Below are 17,008 nucleotides of genomic sequence, written 5' to 3'. Positions count from 1 at the left end.
TCCGGCCCTTGGGCAGCCTCCTCCCCTCCCCAGAAACATGGGTTGTCCCTCTGCAGCCTGATGCCCGCTCCCTCCCCCCACTCTACAGACTGTTCCGGTCACCGCAGGAGGGGTGCCCGTCTCTGACAGGCCTTTCACCAGGACGGGGCTGCTGGGCTTCATCGGGCCCGTGAGTATGCCCTTTTGCACCAGAGCGGGCAGCTGGGGGGTGGAGGGGCGTGGACAAGGGACGCCTTATTGCCGTCAGGCCGTCCCTGACCTCCCTGCCCAGCGCCTCCCCAGTGTGCAGGGCCGTCCACACTTGTGGACCAGCCACAGACCCACACACAGGTCCTCAGTGGCATCCTGGGGGTGGATGACAATGTTTTGTTCTTTACGTGGGGTGCCAGGTACTTGGGTATTCATTATAACGTTCTTTACCATTTTGGATATCTAAAACATTTTAAAACAAATACTTCTGTTTGTAACATCTTGGCCCTAGTGGCTCTCAACTGGGAAATCTTATCCTCCACCTCCCCAGGGGAAAACATTTTTGGTTGTCACAACTCAGGGGAGGGGAGTGCTACTGGCATCTGGTGGGCACCTGGAGGCTGGGGCTGCTGCTCACCGCCTGGCCGTGCCCAGGACAGCACCTGCCAGGGTGTCAGCAGCGCAGCATTCCTGACACGTGCCTCGGCCCAGGAGTTCTTGGAGTCCTTTACAAACCCCACCCACAACTTGAGGCGCATCTCTGAGCCTTTCTCGTGCTGACGACCTCCCTGGCGGCCCCTCCGCAGACACCCTTCTTCCCACACAGCCTGCCCACCCCCGCCCTGGGTGAGGCTTCTTACCGGGTGTATGTTGCTCGTTTGGCTTCTGTTTGTGAAGTACTCAACGTTGCTGTCAGTCCTTGCAGTGGGGCCTGAGCTGCAGTGCCGGCACCTGCCTTCCTGGGCCGAGTGCTCACCCAACACCCTTGCCCTCAGGACAACCTGGTCTTCGTGGTGGGCAAGCTGGACGGGCTGATGATTGTTGGAGTTCGCAGGCATAACGCGGATGACGTCGTGGCCACCGCACTGGCCGTGGAGCCCATGAAGTTTGTCTACAGAGGCAGGTGATGCGCTGCGGGTCCCTGTGCTATGGGTTTTAGATTCCTTCTCCACTGAAAGTTTGAGAAGTCTGTCTTCAGAGGAAGGAAAGCAGTAAATTTGAATTCGAAGAACCTAGAAAAAATATTTGCAGCAATGATACCAGAGTTAATGTCCTCCCTGTCCAAAGAGTTCATTCAGGCCAGGCATGGTGGCACATGCCTGTAGTCCCAGCTACTCAGGAGGCTGAGGCAGGAGGATCACTTGAGCCCAGGAGTTTGAGGTTGCTGTGAGCCGTGATGATGCCACTGCACTCCAGCCTGGGTGACATGGCGAGACCTTGTCTCAAAAAAAAAAAAAACTACCAAAAAACAGTTTTTTAAGAAAACAAGGTTCAAATGTGTAATTGGGCAAAGGATCCAGGGGAATCCTGGATGAACCACAGAGGGGAAATGTGAGCAGTGACAGAGGAGAAACGGGTCCAGGCTCCTGACAACCATAGAAATACAGATTAAAACAGAGAAGTACTGTTGCCTCTATGAAATCGCCGAAGGCTGGTTCTTTGTTCGACTAAGGTTCAGCGAGACATGCATGATACCCTACCTTGCTGCTAGAATAAAAACCAGTTAAACTTTCCTGCATGTGTTAAGCAAGGATCTTAGAGTTTCTCATTTCCTTTGAGTAAAGAAACGAACCTCTGGGCCTGTGCCACACGGCACAGCAGCCAAGAGGGGGTCCCGTCCCTCCTCCTGCTCCTGAGCGCTGTGGACAAGCAATCTCTTCTGATTGGTCCGCTCAGCCCCCTTTTTAAATTTTATTCATCTTAAAGGGGTGCTTGTTACTCAAATTAGGGTACCTGTGAGGCAGGTCACCCTGGGGCAGTCCTGAAGAAAACCCCCAGAGGGTGGGTGGCAGGGACATGAGATACCCTCTTAGGGAGACCAGCAGGCAGGCTGTGTGCCTGTGCGCACGTGTGTGTGTACATGTGCGTGTGTGCGTGTGTGCATGTGTGTGCAGGGAAAGCGTGGCCACAGCCCGGGGCCAAGAGTATTAGCATCATGAAGTAAGATGAAGAAGTCCTAACAAAGTAATTGTTTAAACAAGGAACACAACAGATGGGATAATAGAATGGATATAGCTAGAGAACAAATTGAGAAGGTGGAAAGTCTGATTAAGGAACTACTCCAGAAATAAGGAAATCGGAACCTTCAGAGAACTAGTTGAGAAATGGGAGAAGGGGCCATCCAGACAGCAGATGCAGGGGGGCGAGGTGGGGAGCAGAAGAGGGGCAGAGCCTGAGCAAGCAGGAGATCGAAGTTCTCTGCTGGGGGACAGGTCCACAGAGGGCCCCGTGGCATGTCAAGTTCGTCGACATTCTCACTGTGCACCACAGAACAGCCACGCAGAACGCATCAGACTGCGCCACAGTGGAGCTGTGCAGGATGACAGTGCAGAATTCAGTTTTATATTCACCTAAATAGTGCGGTAATAAAAAATATTCTCAGGCATATAAGTGTCAGAAGTTCTGTCACAAAAAGATCCGTATTGAAAACACTTTTGGTCAAAGTACTAAAAGAAATAAATTCAGGAAGAGCTCCGAGATACATGAAAGTAAAGAAAACTCAATAATGGTAGACGTCTGTTGTTTAAAGCATGTGCGTGTGTGTCCACCAGCCAAAGGAGAGAGCAAGAGAAGGGGTGTCCACCACGGCCACGCTGACCTGACAGCTTAGCTGGGGAGACCGGCTTGTTTTGTAAGGGAGGGGTAGAGAGGTCAACTCAAGTCTAAAAGAAGAAAAAGACAACACAGAAAGAACATGTTGAAATTCTTAAAGCAAGATGGTAGAAACAAGTCCAAGTAGACCAGTCACAATAAATAGGAATAGATCAACTATAGTGAGAGATTTAACCTGTTGAATTAAAAAATATAATTAATAAAACTATTAGACAAAGATTTGTGCACAAAGAAGTATATGGCATATGTTAGCATTAGATTAAGGAAACTTTAACAGAACATTCTTTTAACAATGTGTGCCTGGCTGTTTGCTTTGCATCGAGGTGCTCCCCGTTTTTGTGAATTGAAACTTCCTTCGGCCACACTCAGAGGTTAGAACGACTGGTTACTTGTGGGGCAAGGAGCCCCATTAGTTCGACTGAATTTTAAATATTAGGACAGCCTGCCGAGGTGTCTGTGTCTTGTTTGGCCTCTTGCCACGTGGCCTTTCCCGCGTCTCCTCCCTCAGGATCGCTGTGTTCTCCGTGACCGTGCTGCACGACGACCGCATCGTCCTGGTGGCAGAGCAGCGGCCCGACGCCTCGGAGGAGGACAGCTTCCAGTGGATGAGCCGCGTCCTGCAGGTGGGCTCCCAGGGACAGCCTGCAGCGCCCCGTCCCTCTGAGTGCAGAGCGCTGTGCCTGCTCCCCGCGCCTCGCCGTCTCCAGCTTGTTTTATTTTTAGTTTAATTTTTTTAATTGTAAATTGATAAATTATAGTTGTATATATTTATGGGGTACAAAGTGATGTTATGATTTATGAACACAATGTGGAATAATTAAATACAGCTAATGTAACCATCACCTCAAATACTTATTTTTGGTGGTGACAACATTTGAAATTTACTTTTAGTACAATGCATTTTTATTTACTATATGCATCAGTCTGTCCAGTGTATCTCAAAGGGAAAAGGAAACCCTAGTCCTCTGTCTAATTGAGGCTTCCGACCTTTAACCATCATCTCCCCAGCACCCCCAGCCACCAGGAGCCACGTTCACTCTCTGGGCACAGATCTATGTATGTGTGTGCACAGACTTGGTGCGTGTGTCTCCTTTCTGCGTTAAATGGTAGGAAACTGTGCACTCCTCTTCATCTTGTTCCTCATTTAACATAACGTCAGAGGTCACTCCGTCTCCCAGAGTGACGTCAGTGGCTCCCCCAGGGTGGTGCTTCCCAGTGTCTCGCCAGCCTCCAGTGGTGGCAGGTGCTCAGCAGCGTCCTTCCCTTCCAGGCCATCGACAGCATCCACCAGGTGGGCGTGTACTGTCTGGCCCTGGTTCCTGCCAACACCTTGCCCAAGGCTCCTCTCGGAGGGATTCACATTTCTGAGACCAAACAGCGCTTTCTGGAAGGGACGCTGCACCCGTGTAATGTGCTGATGTGCCCACACACCTGTGTTACCAACCTTCCCAAACCGCGTCAGAAACAACCAGGTTAGTCTCTCCAGCCATAAAACGCAGAGTAACTGTGAGCTTGGTCAGGCTGCCGCCCGTCGGCCCCACAGCAGCAACTGCCTGTGCCTTCGGGGCTGGGTGAGAGCCGGAGCCAGTGTGCCCGCCAGACTGGCTGCTGCCTCCTGCCATGCTGGAACCAGCTGAGCCACCAGTGAGAGAACTTCACCACCTCGCCTGTGTGGGGTTTCCACTGCCGGTTCGAACCAGTTTTAATGATAAAGTCCAGGCCGCTCAGGGGCAGCATCTCGGCTTTGGCTCGGAGCAGACGTGGAGCTCTGGGATCTGCAGAGCCTCTGTTGGCCGCGGAGCTGGGCAGCCGGCCACACCTGTGCTCAGGGGCTGGGGCTCGTCTCCGCCCTGGGAGCTGCCACCCACCTTGGAAGTCTCTTAACAAATGGTCAATTTCCCTTCCCTGACTTCAAACATTTAAAAGTTAACTAATATATGTGTTTTTTCATTCTTTTGATTATGTAGATTTTTAGTATATGCTGACTTTTGCTAATTACCAAACACTGAAAATACCACTAAATACATTCCACTAGGAAGATTTAATTTCCTGATTTATACATAAAACACAGTAAAACCATAAACTATATTAAGAATTTGGCTGTGACCGAGGCCAAATCATAACCCCAAGATGTCTGTCATATAGTAAACTTCTTAGTATGTCATAGTTTGTATTTAAGACAGAAATTCTTTGTCACTTAGCATAAACCTTGCAGTTCATTTTCTGAATACTTGTGTCTTAGTGGAAGAGTTAAATGCCTAATTCAAGTAGGCTTTCAAAATAAAAAGTGTGGCAGAAATGAGGTCATGTGATGACTAAATATTAGAAGTCATCAGCTTCTCATCCAGATCCCCTGTTTCTAGAGGTGGGACCAGCCTCGATGATTGTGGGGAACCTGGTTGCTGGGAAGAGGATCGCGCAGGCCTCTGGGAGAGAGCTCGCCCACCTGGAGGACAGCGACCAGGCTCGGAAGGTGACAGGCCCGTTCCTGGGGTTGGGCGTCGAGACCCCCATGTGGGGCTGCCAGTGACCAAGCCGCCCTCTCTGCGCAGTTCCTGTTCCTGGCCGACGTGCTGCAGTGGCGGGCCCACACCACCCCGGACCACCCGCTGTTCCTGCTGCTGAACGCCAAGGTGAGGAGGGGCTGCTGCCCGTGCGCGGGGGCCACTGCCGCTCCGGTTCCTATTTAGCGTTCTGGGTGTTGTCGCGTTCAGAGGCGAGCGTGCTGCAGGCTGTCCGGGCAGCCTCTCTGCCCGCCCTCTTCTCTGGAGGGCCCTTGCATTCTGCACAGTTCTCGCAAGGGTCTCTCTTGATTTTGTATTTAGCAGCACGATTCTGATCAGCTCCAGCTTTTTAAATTAAGAGCAGTATACATGTAAATACTTCTAAGTTTGTGAGCTAAAAGGAAACGTTTATTTTGTAAAAATTAGGCATTTAGAATGTCTGCATATGTTTACAGCTTTAAAATGATAAATACTGCTTTTTTTCCTAATCCGCCGATTTAGAAATTCACACTCGTGTATCTTGAATACCTGTTGACACGCGTTGTACTATACTAGGAGCATTTAGGGTGTAAAGAAGGAGAAGCTGTGGTCCTCACGTCCACGCTGTGGCAGGAATACAAAACATGAAAACATAAGAAGTTACACAGCAACGGAAGTCCTGTAAGACTCCCTGTCGCCGTATTGCGCCGGCTGTGCCGAATCCTGAGCTCCCGCACAGTGAAGGGTGGGTCCCTGCGGTCTTAGAAAGTGCTGGTCTAGCTTCCAGTCCTGCTCGTTCCGTCAAGAAACGCTTATCGATGCCTACTGTGTGCACAGCGTTACATAAGATAAAAAGGATGGGGAGATAACTCTTCCCTGCGAGGAACAAGTTCTGTAGGAGAGAGGCCCTTTCTGTCTTTCTCGATCACCGGCACATTGGCAGCATCTAGAACAGTGTTAGTAAACGTTCCTTTCACACTGGAGTTCCAAAGCCTTCAGAGAGCCAACGATTAACAGTCGGCCAGGGTACAGTCGGCTCATGGTGAGGCCCTCAGGGCAGTGGTGTGAGGAATGGGACCCAGAGTGCTGGGCAGGGGCTCTGAGGCAGTGATGCCCAGTGGGCTTGAGGCAGGAGAGGAGGCCAGCACGGCAGGGACCGGGTGGCCTAGGGAGGGACACAGGTGAGGCTGGAGGCGCTGGGTTTTCCCCAGGGGCATAGTGGGATCTGGCTCACAGGGACGGGTGAGGCTTCTGGAGTGGGGGCTCTCGGGACCTGCCTGGCCCTCGTGCTTGGGCACAGCACCCAGGCGCGCCCGCTGGTGTCTTCTCCCACCATCTGCGGTCAGGAGAGGCACCACCCAGGTGTTACACTGGTCTGCCCTGGAGGTTTGTGATTATTAGACTGAGTTGCACTTTCTGTTTCCTTACGCAGCTTTGAGGCTGGCATTGGATCAGGGAGGATGAGTCCACAGAGCAGAGGGAGGGTTACAAGGTTTCTGTCTGCACGAAGCTGCTCACGCAGCCCGGACAGCCCCCCGCAGGGGATGAGCCGGTGCAGCCACACAGGAGACTTGCAGGCACCTGAGGAGGAGGTTGCGGAAGGACACGGGTCCAGGCTTGGAACATGTGATGCTCACACATGCAAAACAGTACCGGTTAGGGCTGTTTGCTTGTTTAATATTTATTTATTTGTATTCATACGCAGGATGGTGGTTGCTTCTGGGGAGAGAGGTGATGGACTTGGGAGTGGTTTACAGGTGCCTTTAAGCACAACGAGGATTTGTTTCATAAAAGAGAAATTGAAACAATATGGCAAAATATTAGTAGATAAAGAGTACCTGGATATTTATTATATTATTGTTTATAATGTTGTTATACTTGAAATATTTTATCAAAAAGATCTCTGATGGGGTGTTTCCGGCTCCCCCCTGGATGGGCAGGGCACCCGCACTCCGGCTCTCAGCTGGGGCTGTCAGGAGAGGCAGCTCCACCCTCCACCGCTGGAGAGAGGACGCAGACACCAGCTGCACATCTGTGACTGGCCCCCGTCCTGGCCCCCAGTCACGGGACGGGGACTGCGGTGGGCTGCACACGGGGTGTGCCCACTCCTGTGGCAAAGGCTTTTGTCTGCACTCACAGCACATGGACTAACTCGATGGCTTTCCTAGGGCACAGTCACCAGCACTGCAACCTGTGTGCAGCTGCACAAAAGAGCTGAAAGAGTGGCTGCAGCTCTGATGGAGAAGGGAAGACTGAACGTTGGGGACCATGTGGCTTTGGTCTATCCCCCAGGTAAGCCCAGCACCAGACCGTCCCCTGCCAGTTCATTGTCAGCAGCTGCCTGAGACATGTTCTCCTCGACCGTCCAAAACTAAACTCAGCCCCTCTTCTCTGCATGTGCTTGTCCCCCTCCGCTCACCCACGCCCTCCCCGGCACTGTCTGCCCTCCTCTCTCCCGGGGACAGTGGGCAGAGCCCGGCGGGAGCCTCTGGGCAGGGCCGCTGGGCCGATGGCTTCCTCGCTCAGGCGTGGCGGCACCAGGCTCGCTCTGCGCCTCCCGCCCTAGACCTGCAGTCAGTTCTGAGACTCCCAGAACAAATCTGGATACTAGGGAAGCTTCATTGCTGCCGGGCAGTTGGTTGTTGGCCTTTTCAGTGAGCAGAGCTAGGAATTATAAATAAATACCTCAGGGTTCATACTGTTATAGCCAAGACAAACTCAGGATTGCAAGGTTTTTACTAGAACTCTCTTACAGTGTACCTGGATCTCCTTTATTCCACACCAAGAATCCTGATTCTTTAGGAAGAGGAGATGACGGAATTAGAGTATCCCATAATTCCTAATTTGCTTTATCCCACATCACACGGAGCGTTCCCAAACCAACAGTGGTGATGCGGTGGAGCCCTGCTTACGTTCTGGAAACAAGTGGAGGATTTTTGCACACGCTCAGTCCAGTGCCCCCTTTTCTCCTGGCTGTGTCACCCGAGGGGCAGCCTTCGCACACCACGCCTGTTCCTCTCTACCCGCGTGGGGTTTCGCTTCCACCCTCAGCTCCGTGTTCTGTGTGCGCTGCCAGTACCCACGACCGTGCCCTCGGCCCATGCTGTTTCCTCAGCTCGCTCTCACACCGACTGCTCAGGAGGGGCTCGGGAACAGTATTCCCTGGGTCCTGATTTTTGATCATAGTTTGTCCACTTTATAATTGAAAGTCATTTTTGCTAGATAAAAAAATCCGTTGGCTCACATTTTCTTTCCTTGAGTGTCACGAACACGGCATTAAGAAGCATTACTGTCGACGGAGCTGGTGATAATCCAAGTTTCTCTTGGGCGTCACTTGCTGTTTTTGCCTAGATGTAAAACAGATATTTTCATTTTTCTTTAAAGTCCAGTATGTTACAGTTTTGATGTTGGTTGTTGTGGGTCAACAATTGTATGTACGAGGTACCTTTAAATATGTAGCTTCAAGTCTTTTGTTTGAAAGACAGTTTGGTTGCATTGTAGTTTTCCTGTTTGCTCTTGTCCCTTGCGTTTCCCTTTGTACTTCTGTTCCCACCGGATGCTCTTTGTCTTTGGTAGTTGTCACTTGAGTTTTAAATGTCCCTCCTCTTCATCTTCTATTTTATCTTAAGTCTTCATCTATTATCTTTAATGGTCTGTCTTCCTTCAAGCTTCATCTTCGTTTTGACATTAATTTTTTTTCTAATTCTGACTTCTGTTATTCTTTTCTGTCTTGTGTCATTTCTTGATATATTTTAGCACATTTTGAAATAGACAATTGCAGTTTTTATCTGTTTTGTGGCCTTGTCTTTTTGGCATGCTTTGTCTATATGTTCAGATAATACTCTCTTTTTGATTTTTTTTCTTACAACTTTATATGGAACTTGACCTCATATGGCAGCCTGTTTCCAAGATTTCCTGGCTGTGTCCCCACCCCCACTCTTGTGACCTCTCTCCTTCACGTCTCTTGTCTCTGTTCGGCTCAGCTGTGTCCCGAGGTTCTGGGAGTGTCTCCTGCGGGTGCCGACTGTCGTCGGTGAGTGCGTGGACGGTCCTCATACGGGCGGTCTCTCTGCCCCCTGCTCTCTGATCAGACCCACAGGACTTGAGAACAGTTGCCAGGGATCTCCCCAGGATGCTCCACTTCCTCCGTTTCCCTCCCCCACCTCACAGAGACTTCTAGAAAACCTCACTTGCCCTTCCCTCCCCCCTTGCTGGGAGCACTGGGCTCTTACTGGGAGACCCCGGATTCTCCTGGTGTGTGTGCCCAGGTGTCGTCTGCCCCCAGGGTCTGACTGGCCCCCATCCCGCTTTTTCTTGCCCCCTCTCTCCTCCTCCTCGTTTCAGAGATAAACAGAGCTGGGCATTAAAGTGGTGAAAACAGATTTTGTTCAGTAACGTCTGACATCTGGGAAAGAGCTGAGCTGCATTCCATTTTGTGCAGAGGTGATTTGGGCATTTTCAAAGGACAAAGGGCTGGTCAGTGTCGCAGCCACCAGGCCGCCCTGCGCGGGTGGGTGTTGCAGCTGGGGGCTGGCCCCTCCTTCCTGGAGTCTTCATTTCCAAGCAGGGGCTCACGGGTCCTCCAGAGAGGTGCTGAGTTGCAAGGGACACGTGTTTAAAATGGTAAGTGCATTCATTGCAAATTGCAGTAAATGCTCCCAGAGGAGGCCGGGGCCTGCCATCTGGTGTCGGCTGGAACAAACAGCAGGTCCCCTGGCAGCGCCGGGCCTTCTCAGCAGGCGTTTTCGTGGGGGCTGCTAGGGCTTGGTCACGTCTCCTAATACAGGGTTCGGGCCCGCTGCTGGTGCCACCACCTCTGCAGTCTCACCTGCCCTGTCTGTCCCAGGGGCTCATTCGGTGTGTTTGCTGTTTGGCTGTTTCCAAGTTGTTTTTCTCATCCAGGTGAGGCAGATAGGTGACACACACTCGGAGTGTCCTCCACTTACATGGGCCGTCATCCCTCAGCCAGAACAGAAAGCTCAGGTGTCTATTCGTCTTGAGTGTGTGTAGAAGCTTTTTTTAGGTGACAATGCCAGCCATTTTTTTCCTTTGTAAGTTTGTTGTTGTTTTGCCTATAAGCTTATAGGTTTTTATGTACACCTCAGAGTTCAGGAATTTCACTGGGATATGCCCAGGCGTGGGTCTTCTATCATTTTCTTGCCCATTTAATCTTCAGACTCTCATCATCATCTCAGTAAAGTGTGTTTCTTGCTGCCTTTCTCCTTCTTTGTCTATTTCTGGAACTTCCCTAACTCACTTTTGGATCTATCCTCCACCTCTTGCATCTTTTCCATCTAATTGCCTTGTGTGTTTTTGCTCTCTGCTCACATCTTTCTTGCCAGGTCTTTCGGGTTACTTGTTCAGGCCTCAGCACAGACCATCCTCATTTCCAGGTTATCTCGCGGGACACTGCCCTCAGCACCTCCTCTGCAGTGGGACTCCTGCGGCCGGTGGGGGCTGGGGACTCTCCTGGGCTCTGCCAGGAGGTGCACATGTCCCTTGCAGTCACGTAGAGTCTCCCTGGGGGAAGGTGGTAACTTGGTTTGTTTCTTGACATAGGCACATAGCAGTTTGGACACTCCCTCTGGCATGCGGTCATTTTTCTCCAGGGAGGGTGGTAATTCCTGTTCTTCACTGTCCCTGGGTTCGAGGCACACAGCAGGTGCTTTCTGCAGCCCTCATTGTATGTCAAGCATCACCCCGACTTTGAGAGGGAACAGAGACCCTCTGGGACATGGTAGCACAGCGAGGCCGGAGCTCCCTGCCCCTGGCTGTCCACACTGGCCAGAGCAGAGCTGGCTGAGCTGAGCCTGGGAGTTTGAGGGCAGGTCCCAGAGCAGGTCTGGGGCTGTGGTGCCCAGGCCCGGGCTCTCAGGCAGGGGCAGGGCTGAAGGAGCAGGCTGGGCGAGAGCTCCTTAAATATGCAAACAAAGGAAGGAAAGAAGAAGAAAGATGCGGAGCAAACACAGTACAACCTTGATAACTGAGAATCTGAATGGTGGATTTAGAGGTCCTTATACGATTGTCTGCTTTTGGTTATATTCAATGCTATTTGTAAAAAAATTTTAATGAGAAAAAGAAAATCCATGTCGAAGTTCTCCATTTACATTTGAAAAACATAACGTCAGCTGGGGTGTAATAGTGGGAGGCAGAGGCCCAGAATGCCACAGGTGGGTGCACACGTTTGCAGACGTGCACAAGCATGTGTGTTGTGTGTTTTTTGGGGGCCGGGGAGAGTCCAAGACTTACATCCAATTCTCAAATGGGCGTGCAGAGCCGGGAGTGCTGGGGCTGAGTGGTGCCAAGCAAGAGAAAGACGCCCAGGCATCTTCATGGCGTAGCTTCCTCAGCTCCTGGAAGCAGATTCCTTTTTCTTTGTTTGTTTGTTTGTTGTTGTTTTGAGGCAGGGTCTCACTCTGTCACCCAGGTTGGAGTGCAATGGTGTCATCACAGCTCACAGCAGCCTCAAACTCCTGGGCTGAAGCGATCCTCCTGCCTCAGCCTCCCAAGCAGCTGGGACTATATGCCAGGCCACCATGCCCGGCTATTTTTACTATTTTTTGTAGGGACGGGGTCTTGCTCTTACTCAGGCTAGTCTCAAGCTCCTGGCCTCAAGCGATCCTGTGGCCTCGGCCTCCCAAAGTGCTGAGATGACAGATGTGAGCTGCCAGGCACAGCAAAAAACAGGTTTTAAGCCTGGTATGATTTTCCCCCAGATTTTAACTACAGGGGTTTTCGAGTTGGAAGAGCCATGCAGTGGTTGGTGTCCCACAGGCAGGGCCTCTGGGTGTCCTCTGAGCCGCGTGTGCAGGTGCTCCTGGAGCCGCAGCGGGACCTGCGGTGTAGACAGTGCCCCACAGGTGCCCCGAGGTCTGCGTGCACACAGGCAGCAGGGCAGCTGGAGCTGGGCTCTCAAGGGCCACCTGCCCTGGTCCGTGGTGGGGTATCCCCGCCTCGCCCCGAGTGGCCTCAGGGCCAGGCCTGCCCCCCATGGTCCCTCCAGAGTCCGGTGGCGGCTGTATGGCCAGGAACCCACCGACTCTGCTGGTCTCAGTGGACACGCGTCAGCCGGCCGCACCACCCGTGCTGATCGCCCGCTGTCTCCGCAGGCGTGGACCTCATTGCCGCCTTCTACGGCTGCCTGTACTGCGGCTGCGTGCCCGTCACCGTGCGGCCCCCGCATCCCCAGAACCTCGGCACCACGCTCCCCACCGTCAAGATGATCGTGGAGGTGCGCGGAAGGCGGGCGGGTCTCCCGGGGTCTGCGCTGCGGCCTCCAGGGCCAAGCTCACTCCGCCCGCCCCGCCCCGCACAGGTCAGCAAGTCCGCGTGCGTCCTCACCACGCAGGCGGTCACGCGGCTGCTGCGGTCCAAGGAGGCGGCCGCTGCGGTGGACGTCAGGACCTGGCCGACCATTCTGGACACAGGTGGGTGTCCTCAGCAGCCGGCCCCACCAGGGGAGCTCTTTTCCCTTTCTTTGTTGCAGGTGTTGGATTGCCGGGTGCAAACGTGGGTGTTGAGTCAGAGCAGTCCCAGTAAGTGGTGGCAGGGCCGCTCCTGGGCCTGGGGCGGGTGCGCCTGGGAATCCGTGGATCCCCCTGCTAGAGCCGGCACAGAGTCCAGGGAGACGCAGGCATCGCGCTTTCCTGCGCTGCAGGGTCTCCCGGGCCCTGGTGGGGAGTGAGGGCCCCCGGGGGCCAGCAGCCCTGTGCACCCCCAATCTGACCCCGTGCAAACTCCTCTCCAGTCCGAGCCAGGGCAGCGCTGGGCCCAGTGGCCTAGACCACGGCCTGGCCCTCCCTGCCTCTCCTGTTGCAGGGTGGGCTGTTCTCTGAGGCTTCCTGCTGCTCCTGCAGAGACACAGCCCCTCGCTCCCCCAGGGTCTCCCACCTTCACCAGTGAATACTGCCTTGCCGTGCAGTGCTGCGGGCCAACCGGATGGGCAGGTGGCTCCCTGGCTCCTCTCTGCCTTGGGCCAGCTTGGTGAGACAGTCGCAGCCTGGGGCTGAGCCACCCAGAGGATCCTGGATCAGGTGGCCGGGGCAGCTGGTGTGGGTAGCAGCGGACAGCTTTCCGGCCCCTGGTCCCCGTCCCCCGCCCCGAGGGAGTGGCACCGCCCTGGCTGGGCCTGTGTCCAGTCCTACTCAGGCACAGCAGTGGCATCTGCCTCAGGGGGCCACAAGGACTTGATGAAGCACGCACAGCCTGGCGTGGCTGCTCTTGCTGGGGTCCGGGTGGGGATTCTGGGTCCACCTGGCTCTGCTTCGGGCTCTGTGACCTTCGGCAAGTCCCAGGTGCTCTCCCCTTGCTCCCTTGTCACCAACGTGACTTCCCGTGCAGCCCTCCTGGCCTGTGCCCGCCCTCACCCGCCATCCTGTCCCCACAGGCTCAGTGCGGTCTTGGTGGGTCCGCGCTGGTGACGTGTCCTTGAAGATTGAGATAAGCCTTCCCACACACGCACGCAGCCCACGCTCTCACAGCCTCACGCGTCTGAGCCGGCTCCCCGGGACTCCTCACGTGCGCGTCACTGCACCTCTGGCCTGGGAAAGCCAGGCTTTTGCCTTGTCAGAGTGCATGCAGGAGCACCGATGTCACCAGTGTCTCCTGTTTAACAGATGACATACCGAAAAGGAAGGTAGCGAGCGTTTTCAGACCCCCCTCCCCAGACGTGCTGGCGTACTTGGACTTCAGCGTGTCCACCACGGGCATCTTAGCGGGCGTGAAGGTAGGTCCCACGAGCGAGGCTCCCGTTTGTGTCAGCCCCTGGGACATGGAGCAGACAGGAGGGACGTCAGGTGCAGGTCTAGGCAGGTCCTGCTCCTTGCCCAGAGCACAGGGCAACAATATTGTTTCTTAAAGTTTGTGTTAAATGGCATTGGACCTCCCCAAATTTGGCTAGCCTGAGACTAATGCATATTTTGATGCTTTATGGTAATGACTCAACTTTCTGGTCTGTCTGGCTTCCAGGAACAGGTGGCTTTGATGAGTCTGTTTCCTTACTAGGAGCCAGGAGCACCATTAAAATTTCTTACTGTCCTAAAATTTTGTTTCAAAGGTTTTTAAGTGAGCTATTTCCTGGGCATTATTTAGATTATACGGGGATTTGAGCCAGCCGACTTTTAAGGAGGTAATAACAGTGTTTGATAGTTTGGAGCTACAGCAGACATGTCCTAGGCCTTCTTTCTTCGTGCACATCACTGAACAGACCCTTATCTTACTCCTAAGATGTCACACGCGGCCACAAGTGCCTTGTGCCGCTCCATAAAGCTGCAGTGCGAGCTGTACCCCTCTCGGCAGATCGCCATCTGCCTGGACCCCTACTGCGGCCTTGGCTTTGCCCTGTGGTGTCTGTGCAGGTGAGCCGGGGCCCTGCCCGCCTGGCGGCTGGAACGGTCGGGTGACTCTCCACAACCTTAATGCCAAGTGCCCAAGAGGATGAAGAGATATGTGCGAGTGGGTTTGTTTGGGGATGAGGTGGGTTAGAGTCTGAGTATGAAATTGAGTAAAAGAGTAAAAATACATTTTTCATCACTGTCCGTTATTGGTAATGGGGAAGAACCTGCTTGATTCCTTCAAGTGCTGGGCCGTGGTGATCCATCTCTGGAAGCAGAATGCCTCCGTAGTGCTGTCCCCGGCACCTTTGGAGAGTCCGGGGCAGAGGCCAGGACCCTGTGCCTGCCGTTCTGCTCCTCTACCCAACGGCATGTTTTCCGCTGAACCCCACTGGATGTCAGAACAGAGTTGTGCCCCTGTCCCTGCTGCAAAAGCAGTGTCTTTGAGGAAGGGAACTGTGGGGTACCCAGGACGTTTGGTGGGCAGGCGGGGACTGTCGAGCCTTCCCTTCCCGCAGTGTCTACTCGGGACACCAGTCGGTGCTGGTGCCTCCACTGGAGCTAGAGAGCAATGTGTCCTTGTGGCTGTCGGCCGTCAGCCAGTACAGGGCCCGCGTCACCTTCTGTTCCTACTCTGTGATGGAGATGTGCACCAGGGGGCTGGGCACGCAGACAGGCGTCCTCAGGGTAAGTGCTCAGACCTGGGGAAGCCTAAGGAACAAACCAAAACTAGACTCCCAGCACCCCTCCCTGAGCTGGGTCCTGTGTCCACACCCCCTCTTCCTGAGGCCGTGCAGCAGGAGGGGGCGGGGCAGGTGGGGTCCCGAGGGCCTGGGGCCAGTGAGAGGTCCTGGTGTGGGGCCTGGCAGCTCAGGAGGGCAGGTGTGGGGTTCAGGCCAGATGATGCCCTCCCGTGCTCCGGCACTCGGAATTCACGGGCAGACCTGGCAGAGCAGAGGTGTGCGTTAAGCTTCGCCTTTGAGTGCTATAACCGAGGGCCAAAGCACGCGGGGGCCCCACGCAGAGCTTCCCTGCTCTGCAGGCCTGACTCCCCGCTCCTCTGGCAGATGAAGGGGGTGAACCTGTCGTGTGTGCGCACGTGCATGGTGGTGGCCGAGGAGCGGCCCCGGATCGCGCTGACGCAGTCCTTCTCCAAGCTGTTCAAGGACCTGGGCCTGCCCGCGCGCGCCGTGAGCACCACGTTCGGGTGCAGGGTCAACGTGGCCATCTGCCTCCAGGTGAGGCGCTGGGCCTGGGACCTGCCTGGCCCATTTCTCCTCTGAGCCTTCGGTGGGCTGTTTCCACGTAGCATTTCAGCTTTGAGAGCTGTGAGGGTTTTGTTTAAAAGATGTTCTATTCTTGTTGATGAACAAAGGCTTATTTGGGGAAAAAAAAACACAAACTGTTTTTGAATAATGATTAATATCTTACCTGTCAGAATCTCTAATTTGGATAAAATATGCAGCTAATTTTTTAAAGCAAGAACGAACTTACTGTTTTAAGACATCTAGCAATTTTAAGTTGAAATGTTAATGAATGTGATAATTTATATTGACTCAGATTTGTTTTTGAAATCCTAAGGTATTTTACTTTTTAAAAGGAAACACAAAGTTTCAGAAATTGAACAGCTGACTGCAGTGCTGTTTACCACTTCTCCATATTTTATACTAGTACCTTCTTTCATTTCTTTCTACAAACGTCTGAAAACCAAGTAGCTTATTAGCTAATATCCTGCACATCGAACGCCTTACTCTCCCACGTCGAAAGAGTAGCCAGGGGGGATGGGGTCTGCCTGTCCCAGCGCAGGCCTGGGGGGGCTGTGTCTTGGTTTCCAGAGCTGCTGCCTCACCTGTGTCCCCTGCGGTGGCCAGCACGTGCAGGGCTGGTCAGCGTTCCTGCTGATGTCCTCTCAGCTTCGGAAAGACTCTTGACCCTTGTTGGAGAGCAGAGAAGCCAGGGTGGGACACTCTCTCAACGTCCCTTCCTGATGCAGAATGGGTTTCGAGTGTAGGTTAGTGGCTGTAGTGAAGACCCTGCTGTCTGCTTTGCGTCTGAACGCCCATGTCCCCCTCGTTAGCTACTGGGAGGGATCTGTTCTGTCTGTTGGCATATGGACGCTACGTGTGGTTGCAGAAACGTTAATGGGTATTCGTGTTTGCTCTTTAAGATACAGTGATGGGTTTTGCTCTCTCTCATCCTTGTTTCTCATGTGGCCTGTGGCCTTCTGTTTGTGTTTCCTGTGGCTGTCTCCTCCCTGTCCCACTCTGCTGGCCTCCTTGGCCTCTGTCAGCCCAACAGGCTGGGAAAGCTGGCTGAGCAGGTAGGACCCCGACCCCGTTGCTGCCTCTGTGCCCCCCACCCCCCGAGTTCATGTGGCTCCCGTGAATTCTA

General features: G+C 53.5%; 1 protein-coding gene across 6 annotated transcripts in view; it reads left to right on the top strand.

Moving 5' to 3' along the window:
• The window catches only part of DIP2A (disco interacting protein 2 homolog A), a 108,960-nt gene that overhangs the window by 81,876 nt on the left and 10,076 nt on the right, over positions 1 to 17,008 (top strand). For 3 of the 6 annotated variants that reach the window (XM_069474872.1, XM_069474870.1, XM_069474869.1), the window contains exons 20-32: positions 89 to 169; positions 966 to 1,093; positions 3,311 to 3,425; positions 4,073 to 4,274; positions 5,166 to 5,275; positions 5,355 to 5,435; positions 7,454 to 7,577; positions 12,395 to 12,516; positions 12,601 to 12,712; positions 13,901 to 14,010; positions 14,511 to 14,641; positions 15,136 to 15,304; positions 15,685 to 15,855. In XM_069474872.1, coding sequence (XP_069330973.1) covers positions 89 to 169; positions 966 to 1,093; positions 3,311 to 3,425; positions 4,073 to 4,274; positions 5,166 to 5,275; positions 5,355 to 5,435; positions 7,454 to 7,577; positions 12,395 to 12,516; positions 12,601 to 12,712; positions 13,901 to 14,010; positions 14,511 to 14,641; positions 15,136 to 15,304; positions 15,685 to 15,855 — 1,656 coding nt within the window. Of the gene's footprint in view, positions 1 to 88; positions 170 to 965; positions 1,350 to 3,310; positions 3,426 to 4,072; positions 4,275 to 5,165; positions 5,276 to 5,354; positions 5,436 to 7,453; positions 7,578 to 12,394; positions 12,517 to 12,600; positions 12,713 to 13,900; positions 14,011 to 14,510; positions 14,642 to 15,135; positions 15,305 to 15,684; positions 15,856 to 16,907; positions 16,938 to 17,008 lie in introns of those variants that run through there. The other 3 variants (XM_069474874.1, XM_069474873.1, XM_069474871.1) reach the window with 2 other exon arrangements.

The sequence above is a fragment of the Eulemur rufifrons genome, chromosome 7 (genome assembly GCF_041146395.1).
Source record: "Eulemur rufifrons isolate Redbay chromosome 7, OSU_ERuf_1, whole genome shotgun sequence".
Lineage (NCBI taxonomy): Eukaryota > Metazoa > Chordata > Mammalia > Primates > Lemuridae > Eulemur > Eulemur rufifrons.
The sequence above is the reverse complement of the archived record's forward strand: the minus strand, read 5'-3'. Positions and strand labels throughout refer to the sequence as shown.